The 18,716-nt window shown below is 36.3% G+C and overlaps 1 protein-coding gene across 1 annotated transcript in view; it reads right to left on the reverse strand.

Annotated features, from left to right (window-relative positions):
• Positions 1-18,406, reverse strand: part of GPC4 (glypican 4) — a 1,151,560-nt gene extending 1,133,154 nt beyond the window's left edge. The window contains exon 1 of the mRNA XM_044057505.1: positions 17,893-18,406. Coding sequence (XP_043913440.1) covers positions 17,893-18,049 — 157 coding nt within the window. The 5' untranslated portion in view covers positions 18,050-18,406. The remainder of the gene's footprint in view (positions 1-17,892) is intronic.
• Positions 18,407-18,716: the final 310 nt, after the last annotated feature.

The raw sequence follows: 18,716 nt of genomic DNA on the forward strand, positions 1-18,716 counted from the left end.
TTAGGAGAGAAGCACCAAGTCACATGATCCAGCAGTCCTAACAGTAGACAAATAGCCCAGAATTATTATCATTTAATCAAAATGTTACCAATGCAGAAATTCCTATAGAAACTATAGGTCGCCCCACTGGCACAATTTTATTTTATGTTGAATTTAAGTGGTATACAGCACTGATCCCAGTGTACCAATTTCAGTATTGGCCCACGGCAAACAACTGATACATGACATTATAAGACAAAGTACAAAAATACGATATATACATGTACTACATACAAAGTTAAAAATCAGGGTTGGCCTGCAGGGTGGTCAGGATGCTGGCTAGTTAACAGTACTTTCCCTTGGCTCTGCTACCTAATATTCATTTCTGACAGAAACATTTTAAAAACTAGGGCCAGTTGATGGATCCATCAAACCTACCGATATATATACATTTCTTAAAGTACCTGGAAGAATATTTTGGAACTTTTTTTTTTGCTGAATTTTCTGTCAAAACCTCTAAGAAAGGGCATTGTCATCTCTTTAGCATGAGTTACTCCAAAAGCAGTGTGCAGGACCAGTCAGTGAAGAAAGAATTAAAAGCCTTACTTTCCAGTATGATGACCTATCTATAAAAATGATTAAAGTGGACAGTAAGCTGCACTCTTTTCAAAGAAGAGAGTAAGAAGCAAATGGAACTGTTGAAAGAAATGATAATGCAACATAGCACCCTGCTTACTTGTACGGACTCTTTAAAAGAACTGGAGGGTAGAGGAACTGAACAAGAGCTTCAAGTGGAATTTGTCTTAAAACAAAACACTTCTTTACTCAGTAGAATTGATGATCTAGGAAATAGATCAAGAAGAATATATATATATATATATATATATATATATATATATATATATATATATATATATATATATATATATACACACACACACACACACACACACACATACACACACACACACATACATACATACATATTGCCAGAAAAGACACAAGGGGACAACATGATAAACTTCCTCACATCTTAGCTACCAAATATCTTAAAACTACAGGAGTCCCTTTCTTTTGTAAGTGACAAAGCCCACAGATCACGGACATCTTCTTCACTTTCTAAAAGGGTAAACTAAACGAAGGTTTATAATTGTATGCATTTATTTTATTTATTTTTGTACATAATATGCATCTCTTACAAGGAGATTTAAACAAATTTAGTATTAGTAACTATACAGTTTTAGTAAGCTCACATCATAAACAAAAGACAAGAGGTGTAATGATTTTATAGAACTCAGCCATTATCAAGACAGATCTGGAATGCTTTTTGTGGTAACTTTAGAGTTAAATGGGGAAAACATATACATTAGTGAATCTCTACCGGATTCCTGGTCTGCCGCTTGCTGAATTTTAACTTGCCAGTAGATTGGTTTCTTGGAAGGGGTCAATTACTGTTTGATTGGAAGAGGGTTTAATTACGGTTTGATTGGAAGAGATTTTGAAGTTCTGGTTACAGTAATTTTATTCTCATAGGCACGGTTCTCATTCAATAATTGATGGTATATTTATCAACAGAATTAATTACAGAGCCAGATATAGTTAATTTCTTGCCCCTATCAGATCATAATGTACTTGCATTTGACTTAAAAATGCATACAAGACAAAGGAGGTCTATCACTAGAATATCATCTTATATAACAAAGGATTTTAAGGATTTTTTTTATTAAAGAAATACAATCTTTCCTTGAAATAAACCTCACTGAAGACACTTCATATCACACACACACAAACATATATAGGACTCACTGAAGTCTTATTTGTATTGTATGGCAAATATTTAACATGGTATAATAACAAGAAAAGGTAATCAAATAAAGATTTAGTGGAGCTGCAAACAAACATGGACATGTTAAAACTTAACATGCAGAAGGAAATGAAGCGTTTAACTAATGAACTGGAAGAGAAAAAAATATTTAGAAATACTGCATCACAAAGCTATGATTGATCTAAAGAAGATTAGACTTGTTACTTATTCGATAAACCTTCATTGAGGGTTGGGCATTGGGCTGGCTCCTCGCCACCGTAAAAATCTATTGCCAATCATTAGCAAACCGGAGTTCCGCTGTGGTAACCCCTAACCAGGAAAAGCCGAAAGAAGAACAACTTATTCAATGAACCCTAGAAATCACAAAAAATTGCAAATAGAACTAAAAAGATACTCCAATCAAATCAAATAAAGGAAATATATATATACCAGGAAGAAAGTGTCAGATTTAGAAGGAATAATCAAAGCATTTAAAATACATTCCCATAATATTAACTCGCAAAGTATTGAATTAGAACCACAAAATGTAATAAAGTTCTTTTCTTAAGACAAACATTCATTAAGTCTAAACTACAGGATCAACATATTAAGTTAACTGATAAATAATAATGACTAAACTTAAATCCCAAATTAATAAGCTAAAGTGTAATAAAACACCTGGCATAGATAACATTACTCCTGAGATGTTTAAACTCCTACCCAAGTAAACTACAGTCTTGTTGTTAAAGGTATAGTGTTGTTAAAGGTATAAGGCATAGACATACCTCCTTCCTGAAAGTATACAGTAATTCCCCTATTTTGAAATCTGAAAAAAAGTGCCAATTAATGTTCCTCTTATAGATCTATACCCCTTTTGAATTTTGATTATAAATTGTTCATGTCAGTTCATGCAGACAGAATTAAGCAGCTGCTTCCTTCATTAGTAGACGAAGATCAAACAGGCTTCATAAAGGGCAGAAACACTTATAACATTAAAAGAATACTTGGATTGACTATACAAATATTGCTAAGAGAAAATGTGAACCTAGTGAGTCTGCATATAAAAAATGCTTTTTGATTTAGTTAACTGGCATTATCTAACCCTTGCGCTGGAAAATTAATCCACAACGGAGTAAACTTAGGACAAATCTTTAGCCTATGTTAAGATCGGGTCATGTTTCTATATATCAATTACTAAGGGGCACAAAGCTAGGATGTACTTTGTCTCCTTTGTTTGCTTTACTCATAGAGCCCTTTGGATAGTATATCAGAATGAATACAAACTTTAAAGGTATATTAATAAACCACAATTGCATACAGCGGATCAAACAATATAGGAAGTCACAATAAACAGTTAAAAATGCAATTTATTAATAGGTTAGCGCTTTCGTAGTGACAAAGCACCACTTCTTCAGACCATATCAGTACTTTTGAGAAACAGTCAATTTGCACTAATCACAAGTAACTGGCAACCAAACAGTGGTACACATTTCCACACTACTGAAAATAAGACAATATTAAAACACACATTTTCCACTATGAAGAAAAACATTAAAAAATACATAAGATAATAAAAACATGCTACATCTCATTTAAAAAAGCATTCTATTATTAAGGATGAGTTTCAGGGGAATCCTATCGTTCAGCCCCTTCCCTTTATCTGCTCTTAACCTTAAAATCCATCTAGTTTCAGCGATTTCTGTTTTATTAACCATGTCACCACCCCGCTCATTATCAAAAATATTTTCAAATCACAAGAAATCTAAAAGAATGCAAAGGGATACAGATAAGAAACATTTGCCAGAGTATTCATCAAAACTACATTTTTAATATTCAAAAGATGTTCCCTAATCCTGAATTTAACTTTCCTGTTGTTTTTTTTCTACATAGAAAGCAGAACATGCATTACACACTGCCAGATACACCACGCTGGAATGCTATGCTGTCAGAGTGATAACAATGAGGTCTCTCCAGATCCGTTAGGTTGGGAACCTTTCCTTGTAATAAATTTAACATTACAGATTTATAGGTTCACACATCCAGATCTAGGTACTGAATTTAAATTTAGATCCGACAGCAGATTGTGATACTTCCAATGTGGTGTACCTGGCAGCATGTAATAACTATTTGGCTTTCTATGTAGGAAAAAGCAACAGGAAAGTTAAATTCAGGAAGAGGAAACATATTTTGAATATTAAAAATGTAGTTTTGATGAATGCTCTGGCAAAACATGTTTCTATATGTGGTCCTTTGCATTCTTTTATATTTCTCGTGATTGAGAACGTTTTTAATAAATGAGCAGAGTAGTGACATGGTTAATAAAACAGAAACCTCCGAAATTAGATGGATTAGAAGGTTAAGAGCAGATAAAGGGAAGGGGCTGAATGATAGGATTCCCCTGAAACCAATCCTTCATAATAGAATGCCTTTTAAATATGATGTAGCATGTTTTTTATTATATGGATTTTCTTCATAGTGGAAAATGTGTTTTCAATAGTGTGTCTTATTTTCAGTAGTGTGGAAATATATGTACCACTGTTTCTTTTAAAATAATTTACACAAGAATGAATGACTTAATTGTGTCATTTTGATTGGTTGCCAATTAATTGTGATAAATCTCTCATTTGACAACCACGTGGCCAAAGTGGTTAGAAAAACATTTTATATAGCCCACCTAATCATGAAGGGATTCACATCTAGATCAGGGGACGTCATCGTGCCTCTTTACTCATCCCTCATCAGGTCCATAATTGAGTACAATGCCCCTTTTGGGATGTACCTTACCAGACACCTGCAGCAACTGGAAAGACACCAAAAGTACCTCACCAAGAGGATCAAAGGGCTCAAACAGATGCCATATGCTGCCCGGTTAAAGAAACTCCAGCTCTACTCAGTGGCATACTGCCTGTTCAGAGGCGATCTGTGCCTGACTTATAAAGCCATGTCCAACCTGGAATTAATGGACATGCTGCACCTCAGAAAATCCAAATCCCATCGAGCTACATGCTCGAGAGACTTGAACCTCAGCACTGAAATAAATAGGACATGCTGGAGGGACAGATTCATAACCCAGAGGCTCCCTTCACTCTGGAATAAAATCCCAGTCCAGGTTAGGCAGAGTCCCTCATTGACGCTCTTCAAGAGGAATCTTGATGAGTGGATGGGAGATCGTAGGTTTACCCCGGGTATCACTTCTGTGTCACTGTTAGACAGAGGCACAGTATACTAACCTCGAAAAAGGGAATAGCAAAATAAATTTAAAATGGGTGGCGAAAGCCAAACACATTCTGGCTAGGCTTATAAATGCCCTAGGGCAGATAGCCTAGTATGAACCTATGAACCTATAAGTACAAAGTGACTGCTTCTCAAAAGTACTGATACCGTCTGAAGAAGTGGTGCTTTGTCACTACAAAAGCGCTAACCTATTAATAAATTGGATTTTGAACTGTTTATTGTGGCTTCCTATATCATCATTGTTTGGTCTGCTGTATACAATTGTAGTTTATTTTTACTTTTTTCTTACTCAACGGACCATTTATTCATGCTATAACCTTTTTTTGTGTGCATTAAAGGTATATTAGTTGGGAATTATCTAGAAATGAAGGTTCGACTCTTTGCTGATGACATTTTTTTTTTTAACTCTAAACGACAATGTTAATCCACTATCTGCTTTGGTGAAATCACTTGATTACTTCCAGTCTATTTCTGGTCTAAAATTCAATGAAAATAAAACAAAATTGATGTTAATAAACTCTGATGAAAATACTTTTAAATAAGAAATTCTCTTAGTATCTTACCCCTGATAATAAAATTAAATACTTAGGGGTTATATTAACTACAGATTTAAATGAGACACTAACTGCTAATTATAACATTTAAATCATATAAAAAGCCTGGGTCTATATCAGAATAATGGATGCGCATGTGTGAGACTACATAAAAGTTGACACACAATACGCAAAACCTGCAAATAGCAAACAGCCGCATAATCAAAATTTTTCCTAGTGAAAAAATTAACGTGGCCTCAGAAAAAATAAAAATTATAAACCATTATCAGGTGGGGGGCTTCAGCTGTGCCTCCCACACCCCTCCTAACTAAATATACCAACTCAGAGACTGCACTACAGTGAAGGAAAGGGCAACTGTGTGTAGTTTGCCAACTACCTCCTTTCCCTGTGACATATTCATCAAATCGCTTAAATGCGGTTCGATGAATATGTGTCACTCTTTACATGTTTGCTCAAAAGCAGTTTTGTGCTTCTAATATAGACCCAAAAGCCTTTTACAAAAATGGAACAACGTTTTTTTTTTTTTTTTTTTTTTTTTTTTTACATTGGAGGATACATTATACATAATAAAAATTATTATTTTTCCAAAACTATTGTATTTTATGCAAGCATTCTCCATCCTCCTCTAAACAATATATAAAACAGAATAATATATGAATGTTTATTTTTTATGGTTTAACAGTAGACCCAGAATAGCCTTTAATCATCAGTTGAATAAATTGAGAAGCAGGAGCCTAAGTCTTTCTGATATAGAGGTTTATGCATTATCATCTGTTGTAATAATTTACTTTTCTGGCTAAACACTTCTTATTCAGCTAGACTGAAACAAATACATGAAAGCATTTGATTAAAATCAGGTCAGTCGATGTCATCACAATGCACAGAGTTGGTATCTAATAATCTTCTTATAATGGTGAGAGAATATACAGTCTTTGGTAAAAAGAAATATACAAGTTCTAAATTTATAACTAATGTACAATACTTATCTAAACAAGAATCCAGATATCAAGGCTTGGATATTTTTGTTATACCCCATTACCTGTACCCTGGATTATATGAATACTTTTGATGTGGCCACAATCAAAATTCTTAAAGAAAAGGAGCTAATCTACTGGCATCAACTGCTACACATTGGCAAACGTCTACCAATGGAACAAATTGAAAATAAATTCAATCTGGACAGTAACATGTGGCTAGCAAGACATCATCTAAGACAATACGTTATAAATAGATTTGAGTTAACGAGTCCAACTATTCGACAAAATGTCCCTAAATTTGTTGAATACCTCATTTACTTAACCTTTTCCTTGGACAGTGTGGTTATCAAAAATGTAAAAAATAATTAAGAGCACTGAAATACATTATAAAGAAAATTTATAAATAACTAACAAACAATCAAGCTCCTGATGATAATGTGAAAAGACTTCTCCTAAACAAACTTCCCTGTCAATTTGGTGGAAATTATTTGCCTGGAAATTTTTTCATATGTCTTTTCTGATACCACATGAATTAGAATTAATACTTAAACAAGAAATTGGTTGTTGGAGATGTAAAGCAAACTTGAAGGCAGAATGGCAACACATGTTTTTGATGGTCAACTACTTAAATCATTTTATGATAAGGTAAATCATTTTCTTGCAAACAGTTTTTAATACGTTTCCGTTATCTAAATCTTTAAAAATTTGTTTAACGCTCCCATTCCACAATGCGTCTCTAGAGCAAAGTTCTCACTTCTATGGATCCTTTTAGCCATCGCACACAAAACAATGACACAAAGCGCAAGAGAGTGAAACATCTCTGTTTTATCTGTATCTTGGATGGAATTATCACCCAACAGGAAAAGAACCGAGAAGATCACTTCTTATTACAATTTCGGGTAAGAAGTTGTGTAAATACTGGAGAAACACGACTGATATAATATACGATTGCATACTATACTTTGAAGACTTTTTTTTTATCATATCAGTTTAGGCACCCATGTAAATAGTATGTGTATTTTTATATTGTTATACGTGTTGTTAATAATCTACATTTAGATTGCTATGGTACTGTAAATCATATTCTTGCTTTATAACATTCAATAAAAAAAATTTAAGGAAAAAAAAAAAAAAAAAAAAAGAAGGAGTTGGCCAGCAGGTATAAAGGCAACAGATACAGGATATCATATCCAGGGTAGGTATCAAAGTTGGCATGTTGAAAGAACCACATTGAAAACTAGAGTAACAGCAAGCTATGCAGGGGAAAGTAAGAGGGCATGTTATATGACCAGAGAGACAGCGATCAATTACATTTTCCTAGAGTCTTGGAATGTGCTTTTTAATCTCATTGGAAAATGGGGGTAAGAGGAATGACTTAAGGAGAGAGAGAGAGAAATTCACACAGTTTCACAGAGAGGACTGTGAAACATGGCCTGTGCACTGAAGCTTAGGGGCAGGGTGGAGGCTGGAGGAGAGGACCCAAGTGGTTACGATTTATAAGGTTGCATGTCTGTACTTCTCTGAATACTCTGGCGGCTATTGGGGGGTCTCAATCTTGAATTTTAACAGCTGAGAAGCAAGTAGAAAGCAGGTACATTGAAAAAGCTACCTGTTTTCACAGGTATCCAATGGTTTTGCAGCGGTGTTCATTTCTTGGGGAGAGAATGATAAATCTGCAAATGGCATACATACAAAACTCTTCTTAGAGGCTGCAGCAATGAGAGGGAGCCAGGTTCCAGCTGAGACAGTAAGATACCTACACCTATAACATTCTTAGAGGGTCTGAAAAAAATAGGAGAGTATATTAACCAAAGAGAGACTTGATTTTTTTGTGTGTGTAGCCCAGGTGGAGATGGAAATTTATAGAAAGGTCCAACCAAATCCCTAGGTATTTGAACTGAGTGACATTTTCAATAGTCTTATTCAGATGCTAAAAGATCCGAAGAGATCTGGAGATTGGAGTGAGCCTTTGTCTAGTACCAACAAACATCATTTTTTTTGTTTTGGAGGACTTAAGAAAATGCTGACACATTGAATTAGGGCATGAGAATCAGCCTGAAGTTCGAGTTCAAGAGAAGATTGTGAGAATGGATGGAGCAGAACAGAACCAAATCATCAGCACAAAGCTTGCAGAGAAGATGAAGTAAGTGATGCAGAAAGAAAAGATGAGAAAGGTCAGAATTGATCCTTGCAGGGTGCATTTCTGCAGAGAGACTGTTGGAGAGATTGAGGATTTAAAGCTTACTGAGAAATGGCAGAGAGGTAGTTTCTGAACCATGGCATAGTGTCATTGTTAATGCCCATTTTAATGAGATGGTCTAGGAAAAATGAGTGAACAAGAAGAAACACTTTGGCAAGGACAATAAAAATGTCTGCAGTAATTAGCTCTTTGTTCGTTCTAAGAAGAATGCTGGTGATGCGTGTCTAGACAGCTGCGGATGTACTGCAACTAGACCAAAAGCCATTCTATTTTGAGTGAGAGGGTGGTACTGGTTATGTACTGAGCGAGTTTCAAAGTTATTTTTTCCATAATCTTTTCTAGGGTATGGCGAATAGAAATTACTCAGAAGACTGAAGGATTAGGTTTCTTACGGAGAGGTTTTACAATTACATTTTTCCAAATATTACACACAATATTAAGTGTAATGCACAGGCTGTAGATTTATTTCAACAGAGTTATGATATTGTCTCTATAGTGACAAATAAAATATGGGTGAAAGAGATCTGCACCAGTGAGGAAATCAAGTTTAACCTGTTCAAGCAATGGGTTAATGTCCTTAGAATGTGTTAGGGATGTACGGGGGAAAGGTGGTGGGGCAGAGGCAATTAGAAATTGGTTAGAATAAGGGATGGGAAGTAAGGATGGATGATGAAATGAGAAAGGAAATCAGAAGCAGTAAGTTGAGAAGTAGAATTCAAAGAGAAGGGTATTTCATTTTTTATGGTAGTTGATCATTTTTCAGAATTTTCTGGGTGATATTATTAGTGAGGTTTGTCAAGACTTCACTAGAAGACTTTTAAATGGTGTATTGTCTGCTTGGCAAGGTTGCCTAGCTGAGTATAGTATCTATTTATGTTACTGGGAAGGGCTTGACAAGAGTGCCATATGTGGTCTCAAGAGTTCTAAAAAAAAAACTTTAAAGCTCAGATGTTAACCAGTTATTAGATTTTAGTTTGTATATTTACATTATTGGGAAGGAGGAATTTTGCAGGTCAGACAACATATTGGTGAGTAGCTCTGCAGCTGTGTTAGGGACAGCTGAATTCAGGATTTGCAACCAGTCCATAAAGCAGTAGGTAGATTTAAATGCGTTAATGTTAGGCTGTGATCTATTAGAGTAAAATTGGAGCTTTTATGAGCATATTTACATACTGATGATGGATATGGAAAAGGATACAGCAGTGATCACTGAAAGATGGTGGGTGTTAAGGTGGCATTTGACATAAGAGAACGGTTTAACTTATACAAGATCAAGGAGGCAGTGTGAGGCATGCTGAGGTCGGGTCTAGGAGGCAGAGTTGTGAGCTGGATAAGGTTGAATTTTATCAGGAGTGTGCTCAGGTCATCGGAAATGGGACTGAGCAGCTTTAGATTGAATCTCCAAGTGTTAAAGAGATTTCTGATGTTATTTGTAGAGGAAATTATTTCATTTAGTACGTTATTTAGCTTTGGAAATGAGGGAGGCAATAGACGAGTTATAGTGAGATATATTACAGTAGTCTTGTTGGACAGAATGGATACAACTAGCCACTTGGAAGAAATATCCATAGTAAATGTTTTGTAAAAAATGACCAAAATTCACGCTGACTCAAGCCCAAAGCAGTCAGCGGTAAGATGATAAAAATCCAAATTTATTGCAGCACAAAATAAAAGTTAAGCACTTTCGTCCTTCACTAGGACTTTATCAGAATTACAGTTCTAGAGTGCCCTTCCAACTTTCATTTATTTTTTTTTTACTGATTGTGCTATTTAACCAATCAGCAACCTATCACAATAAATAGTAATAGCATGCAATGAAATGCCTGAAGTACACACTAACATTTTCAATGTTTAAGTCAGTAATAAAACCAAAAAAATACTAAAAAGTAAAATGAAAATATAATCATAGTTTTGCGGATCTCAACTTAAGCACAGAGGTAATAGAAACCAGGTCATTTAAACCTGGTTTCATAGTAACAATTAGTTTAGGTTGCCAGAAGAGTTCCTTATACTCAAGTCTACTTTCCCAGGCACCCCCTCTGGTGTCATGAGGCACTTTTTCCAGTATGCCAAAAACAACATTTTTTAAAACCAGCGCATGTTAAAGAATGCTTAAATAAAGCGTTCTTATTAATTATTTTTTTTTAGTTCACATCGTACAAATGCTCATAAATTCTTTGAGAGAGCCTCCTCTCAGTCTTTCCTATATAAAAGGAAAAACAAACAGTGGTTACACAAAGCCATATATATTAAGCCAGCAGTTACTGTCCCTTTTTCTAAATGTTACAGTTGTTCAGCTGGCACTGTTTAACTGCTCCTCCATTTTGTCATTAATATATTAGCAGTAGTTCCACCTACCACATTTTCTAGTGCCTAACTTGACCGCGACCACACCCTTCTCCAATCTTTCCTTGATATTTATGTGCACTTTGTAACGTAAATAAAAGCGGGTTTGTCTCCCAAGTACTGGTATAGTTCATCATCCATTTTTAATAAATCCCAGTTGTGGCTTACAATCTATTTTACTCGAACAGAGAGACCATTGTAATTAACGGTCATCCCCTGATGGAAATTTTCACCATTTAGTTCATTCAGTGGCATAACACTTTTCATTAAATCTAGTTTCTCCAGGATACACGGGTATTTCTCTCCTCTTTTTTTCTACTACCTCTGTCTTCAATTACTTAATCAGATCCAATGGGTATCCCAGGTCCAGAAACATTGATGCCATATTATTCAGGTCATTTTCGAACAGTTCTCCATTCAAGACCATCCTGGCAGCCCTAATAACTAGCTGTTATTTACATTTTACTAGTTGCCATCCTATATATTGTAAGAAAAACTTAGTGAAGGGTCAGTTTATTAGGGCTGTCTATAATTAGTAATTATTAGCAATAATTACTACTTAAGAAAATTCTGCTTTGCTCAGAATGAGATTCTGATCCTCTAAAAAGGGAGAGTAATGGGGATTGTGATGTGAAACACTAAGTTTGGAAAACATATTACCAAGAAAATATCCACCTTAAAACACAGGAGGAGGAATACCAGCTCAGTGTTATTAAAGAAATCTACATTTGCCAATTTCATGCACTGCAGTGCATAGAAACCTACCAATAAACAAACTCACCACATACTCTCTTACTCCGGACAGGACACATGGCAATTTCACTAGGTACCCATAAGTTTTGTAGAAGATAACTTGTCAGCATTTTGGAGAAGAATATCACTCCCTTATGCTGCTTAATTCATCAATGACCTATTTTTGTCTATATACTCTTTGTAGTAATACTTTTGAACACATCCACTTTGAACTTTCAGGAAATGTCCATGTACCCTACCATAAAGCAGTAAGACTAGCATTCAACAGTCTGCTTATGATTTTCATGGTACAGTATGCATATGGCACATTCAGATATTCCCATCACCACGCTGCATTCATTTACATAAATTAGGACACAGAAACTGACTAGCCTGGCCTGCAATAACTGCCATACTTACTCTACCTTTCCTACAAGCAGAAATTCTGGTAACTTGGCGTTATGCACCATTTGAATGTCAGGCTGCACATGAAACAATAAGCCAGAATTGAAAGATACTATAACAAATGGATTTGGACCCAAGGATATTAATAAACATGCCATGTAGTGGGAAGGAACAAATCAACTGAATGCCTCCCGTAATTCATTTATGTATACAGTTCATACATCAGTGAAGTCATCACTGCATTGTTTGCATTCTCTGTCCTGCATTTATTTAGGATACTATCATAGGCTGACAGCCCACAAAGTCTGTTCAATAACAGCTTGTTCAGGATATCCTGAATGCCATTTATACCACTCAGGGCATTATTGTTAAATTTCCTACATTCACTATCAAATGTTGGCTGTTTGCCACATACCTTTTTAAATCAATTACAAAAATAGTAAAAAAAAATGGACAAACTTGCAAGAAAATGCACATTTTAGAAGTTGGCAAAGCATGGGAATTCATGCAATAAGCAACATAGCACTGTGTTACTTTGTTCTGTGCTCACTGGGCTCTTAATAAAGGATAACATAACAAACAAACAAATAAATAAACAACTTAAAAGTGTTAGAAACCATAATCAGCTATCAGGCACCATCAAAGATCAATTGTCTTTTACCCTGTGGCATGATGAACTGAAGAAAGAACTTCATAAAAAGCAGGAGTAAGATCTAACAATGGTATCAACTTTTAAAGAAAAAAAGTAGAGTTATCTAATGTCCACCTGGAGCAGTTAGAGACTGTCGGTAGCCCACTTCTTTCTTTCGCAATCAGTCACTTCAGACTAGATAATAAAACATGGGTCACACAGATGTTAACACAGCAGAGTCACCTTTGGTCAGACTTGCACAATGCAAACTGCAGCCTAAAAGACATCACATTAGATGTTCAGCAGCATGTGTTTGCTGCATTAAATGGCTACATACACAAAGAACGTTTATATATTCTCTATCTCGAATTTTAAGAAAATATACACAGCTATCTCTTGTACTGCAGCCCCCAGAGAAATGGTGATACATTATGCAAAAACACCAGGTGGGAAAGCTTGAGTAATTATCAAAAAAGTGAATATTAACAGGGCAGATGTGTAACAATACAAAAAAAAGCACCAACACATAATACTACAATTCATGCTTAAAAGAGGAAGAGTTGGAAAATTATCAAGTCAACAAGCTGAGCAGGTAAGCAAAAACAAACAGACTTCACAGTGGGGGGGGGGGGGGTAGTGGCAGGCCATTCACAGCAGAAAGGAAAACTGGCACCTGCCTATTCAAAAGAAAGTTAGCAAGTGGGCAAGCATAGAAATTAAACATTCTGATGAAGACTTGGGAGGCTAGCACAAACAATCTTCTTCTTTACAATCATCTTGAACTGTAGTACATAGACATAAATGTAACTTCTACTTACTCAAAGGGGATCTTCTGATGGTCTCACAGATGGGGAAAAATTACTATTGATGGCCAAAGTCATAAAAGCAAAGTAGCACATGTTAGTGCCGTAGTTATTAATGCAATGCATGTGGACAGATGTATGTGACAAAACTCCCTCATTCAATAGCTGCAATCTAGATTTCAAGACTGGGTCAAAGTACAGAGCAGTTAAGCTACAGTCAATGCCTGTTTCCTGATCTACCTACACAGTATACAAGATTCTGCAAGTTATCTATCAAAGTCTAGGAAGTTAAACTAAAGACTAAAGTATTTTAAGGCACTGAAAATCTGGAGAGAAATGGATACCCCTTTACCTTTGCACTTTAATATTATCAGCATGTAATTTGTTGATTCAATAATACCTGAATGCAATTAAGTTAGGAAAACAGAGATCAAGAGTACAAAATTAAGATCTGCTGAAATACTCTTCAAAGAGGATGACAACACTGCAGACAACAGTGAAGCCCAATAAAAAACGTCTCCTGAATTTCATTGAAGGAAGAAAAAAACAGTTAGGCACAACATCCACAGAGACCACAAAGCTACATGTTTTTTATACATCTAATCAATGGAAACAGCATTCAATCCAAAGCAGCAAAATAACAAAGATTTACCTCAGTCAACTAACACCACCTCCTCCCAAAAAAAATTCTCTGTATGCATCTTGCTTTCCATTTGAGTACTGTAAGATTACATAAACAAATCAAAACCACAAAGAAACTACATTTGTTAGGAATCCATAGTACAAGTGATAAGAGTTGTAACTGGTTAAATGGCAACCTAATATCTGCTTGCATTATGTGAGAAAACAAAGCCTGACTGTAAAGTTGGAGTACACATTTCCAATAGTTAGCTTGGATAACCCTTGTCAGATTCCATACTAAAGAATTATATAAACAGCAAAGCAGAGTTAAAAGTTTGCAAGAGGTTCAGCAATTTTTTAGAGACATTTTTAAAACAGTACACGAAAAGACTTCTGCTAGCAATAATTTGACATGCCCACATGAAAAATGTGATGTTATAAGGATGGACTAGACTACCCATAAGGAAAGAAAACAGTTAAAAATGCCTTCCATATTAATAACTTTGTTACTATCGACATCAAATATATACTTCAAAGATGGCCAGACAGATTACATTTCAACATATGGGACAGAGTATGAAATAGATGGCAAATACGAAACAAAAACTACCACCAAGTCTGTAGGACAATAAGGTACACATAGCTTTCCAATATCTGTAAGCATGTCACATTATTACATGGACAAGAAAGCTTTAAAAGGCTCTTTATTTGGAGCCATAATTCCATCAGTCAAACAGGACCTTTAGCTCACGCAATACAATCATATCCTAGTACCAGAATTTGCACACACTGGAACAATTAGTAATAGTACAACTGTATTAGCCCTTATGATGTAATCCCACACGCCCTACTTTTATACTTTGTTATGGTCCTTCCATCAGTAAGATTATTAAAATCCGCAATCTCAATAGCCATCTTTTCTAGAGGATAGATAATATTCCCATATAAAGTTCTCCAGTTCAAAGATGTCAAAGGAGCACATTAAGAGGGACATTTACTAGTGGTGGGGGTGGGGGGCGAGCAGCAGTTACACAATACACTTGGCACCAAAAAATTGAAAGAAAGGTCATACTACTAGCAGTACTGAACGATGCACATGGCTTAAATCATCCAATTCTAGTGTAAGCAGGAAGACAAAGGGTATCCATTTCAACAGAAAGTGCGCATGACACCTTCTGGCCTGAAACAAGATATTTAACGAAGTCACTTTGGCCATCTAGCTGATATTTCTGAACAAACAGTCTGCATTCCAGAAATGAAAAGGCCATTTTTAGACTTAAAAAGGGTCTGCTACACAGTACTCAGTTGTTGTGCCCACTTTTTTTCTGTTGCAGTATCTACAAATGCTACCATGTGCAAGAGGTTCATCTCATTAGTTCAAGTTCTGTATTGGACTCTACATATTACTTAAAATTACCTAACATTTTTGCCTAAGCCCACCTTACCCTTTCTACCTGTCAAAAGCAGTGCTACCTCATTTCCTTTATTACTCCCCTGCCTTTCCTGCGTCAGGCAACACTGCTTTGTGTGATTTCAACATTGTTTTTTCCTATAATCAACCCGCTAGGCATGCATGCATCTGTTTAGGGATGGCCCCATTACAGACACATACCTCTTTTATGGAATGGAACTAGTACTCTGGTTATACGTCCTGCACTGGCATGGTCTGGTTACACACCTTGCCCATATGTGCAAAGAAAATAACAAGTGAAGATTGAGGGAATTGTGCACAGACCTACAGAATGATGCTCACTGATAGCCAATAATCTTAACTCTCTTGCTATACCATCAGACTGCCCTACCCCGAGGATTAAAACACAGTCAGGAGTAAGTTGCCCCTGTGTTTCCAACCTTCAGATGCTACTCAAACAGTGGTAATTGTAGCATACAAGGTAGCCAGTCATACTAAAGTACAGAAGCATTCAGTGCAAATTTGAGCATTAATACCATTCCTTAACAATAATAATAAATAACCTTTTAATAAATTGAAATCATTACTGTAAGCAAAGGATACCAGCCTTGATGTGCCTACTTGAGTATTCATGTGCTAAACACAGACATAGTGCGTCTACTTGAATGCAAGTGATGCAGAAAAGCCAGCCTCAGTTGAGTTGACCTTCAGGCCCCCAGAGTGATTATTCCAGTTTAAAAAGAGTGGACAAGCACTTTGTCTCAACATAGACACTTGCACCAAAACTGCAGCTTCAGCAACATGAGCAGACACAGATTTGTGGGCAATCATTCTGACACAAAAGGTCACATGGTTAAAAATTATGACCATTAAGTGTAATACATCTTAATTGTGAGGGACTTGATTTCCTGCAGTGGATGTTTCAGATGAGTTGTGCCCTAGAACAGTACTGACAGAAGTTACTGAACTTAACAGGAAAACTCTGTTACTGTCACAATAGCCAGTTGGTCAGACTGTGGAGATAATGGGTAGATGTGCCACTCTGGGCATCGCACAGCTCTGTAATTGACAGAAGCAGTGATACTAAAAATTCCCTTTACAGTCCCCATTTCATCTGCATAGGTCTTTTAGTACTATGCACACAATCACCCAAAGAAAAACAATGCAGGGCTCATCTTACTGTCTCGCAGACAATCAACTGGAGAAAATATTAGCAGGTTTATATTAACTGCAATACAGCTAGCGGGTAATTTTCTGTACTTGTCTGTCCCCGTTTAGCAAAAATGCAGAGCATACAACTGCCAAGTTTTTAAGCAGTGTTTCCTTTTTTTAAATTTCATACTTTACTTCACAGATGTTCCTCAGCTTTTTTGATACGGACTATGTCTATCCTGATTACTTACTGTCACATACTCACATTACAAAAGTTTAATTTTACCTGAACCCAATTAGCCATCTCCTTACAAGCTAACGACCTCCACAAAAGTATGTGCTTCCCTTAACAATAGGGCCATAAAGTGTAACAGAACGACTGTGGTCAACTTTCCTCACAGGATTAGGCTACTTAATTTGCATAAGCATCTCCGAACAAAAGAGATTAAGATTTCCTCTAATTATTCATTTTAAATGGCATTTAATTGCTTACACAATTAGAGTATTCTGAAACGTTTTCCTTGAAAATCCAGACTGTTACTTAAAAACAAGGGTTTTACACAATATTTGGAATTTTAAGTGCCATTAGCTGTCACAATTGGTTTTCGATTCCTTAAAAATTAAAAAAAAGGATTTTACATTAACAATGTTTTTTTCATCAATAACAAAAAAGACGTATTGACTTTACAGTCTAGGCAATAAATACATTCCACACACAAGCTCGCGTATACAAGCTGAATAAAGCAAACACAGAATAAAGGCGTAATCTTAATGCAGCGTACTTCTCCTGCATGGAATACTATATTAATTTGATAAGGACAAAAAATGCAAAACAGTGATTGCAATGTTTACAAAAGTTGTGCACCAGTTTTAAAAGTTTTACCGCGGAGAGGCACACTCTTAGGTGTGTGGCTACTTTGTTGCAAACAGGAGACACACGAGCTGAGATACAAAGCAATGAGACCCAAGAGCCGGATACAAAGTAACTCAGGAGCCCTGCCGCCAGCTGTGTTGTTGGATCCCTAGGTCCCCCAGCTACTTACCGTGGATTTTTTCGTAAGGCACATCGTTATTATTCCAGCCTATGGAACTGTAGATATCCCGAACTTCTGAACAACTTTTAGACTTCTGTTCCCCGAAAACAGGAATGTGTAAGGCAGCTAAAGTGCAGATGACGGAAGACACTTGGATCCAAAGCATGGCAGAAAAGCTAACTTTATCCGGTAGCCTAGAGAAGTACTATAGACACAGCGCTGGGCCTTGATGTGCAAAACTTAAAACAGTCCTTGGAAAAAAGTTAAAAACAATCCCTGCTATTAAAGTCTTTGGCTTTTTTTAGTGGTCACAGTCTCTGAGGCTCAACTCTTTCCTTGACGTAACTGGAGACACAAACAGCCTTTCATTTAAAAAAGGCTTTAAGGTGCACGAATGTTCTTCCTAATGTAATTGACTTTCTGGTATGCTGAGCTCTAAAAAACTTCCCCGGCTTGGCTCTGCATTGAGCTTGGAAAACTAGTAAGCTCACGCAGGGCTGGGACAGGATGGGCAAGCGCCAAATCCCGGAGTGGAGCCCGCCCGCGGATCGAATCCCCCCTCCACCCCGCCCCCCTACTGTCTAGGAAACAAGCTCTGCTTGTGCTGAGGTTGAACGTCAGCTCAGTGTACATGCATATGTATAGAGTCAAACGTACACCTCTCAACCTCTTGCAGCAAGAAATCTGGACAAAGCCATCAATAATGGGGGACAAAGCCATCAATAATGGGGGACAATGCCCAAAATAGGGACACGTTTTAAATACTACCTTTACAAACTTAGAAAATTCATAGAACAGCATTTTTATTAGCATGAATTTTCCGAAGGGTATGA

This window comes from Protopterus annectens, chromosome 15.part0, assembly GCF_019279795.1.
Source record: "Protopterus annectens isolate FY-2018-M chromosome 15.part0, PAN1.0, whole genome shotgun sequence".
Taxonomy (NCBI): Eukaryota; Metazoa; Chordata; order Ceratodontiformes; family Protopteridae; genus Protopterus; species Protopterus annectens.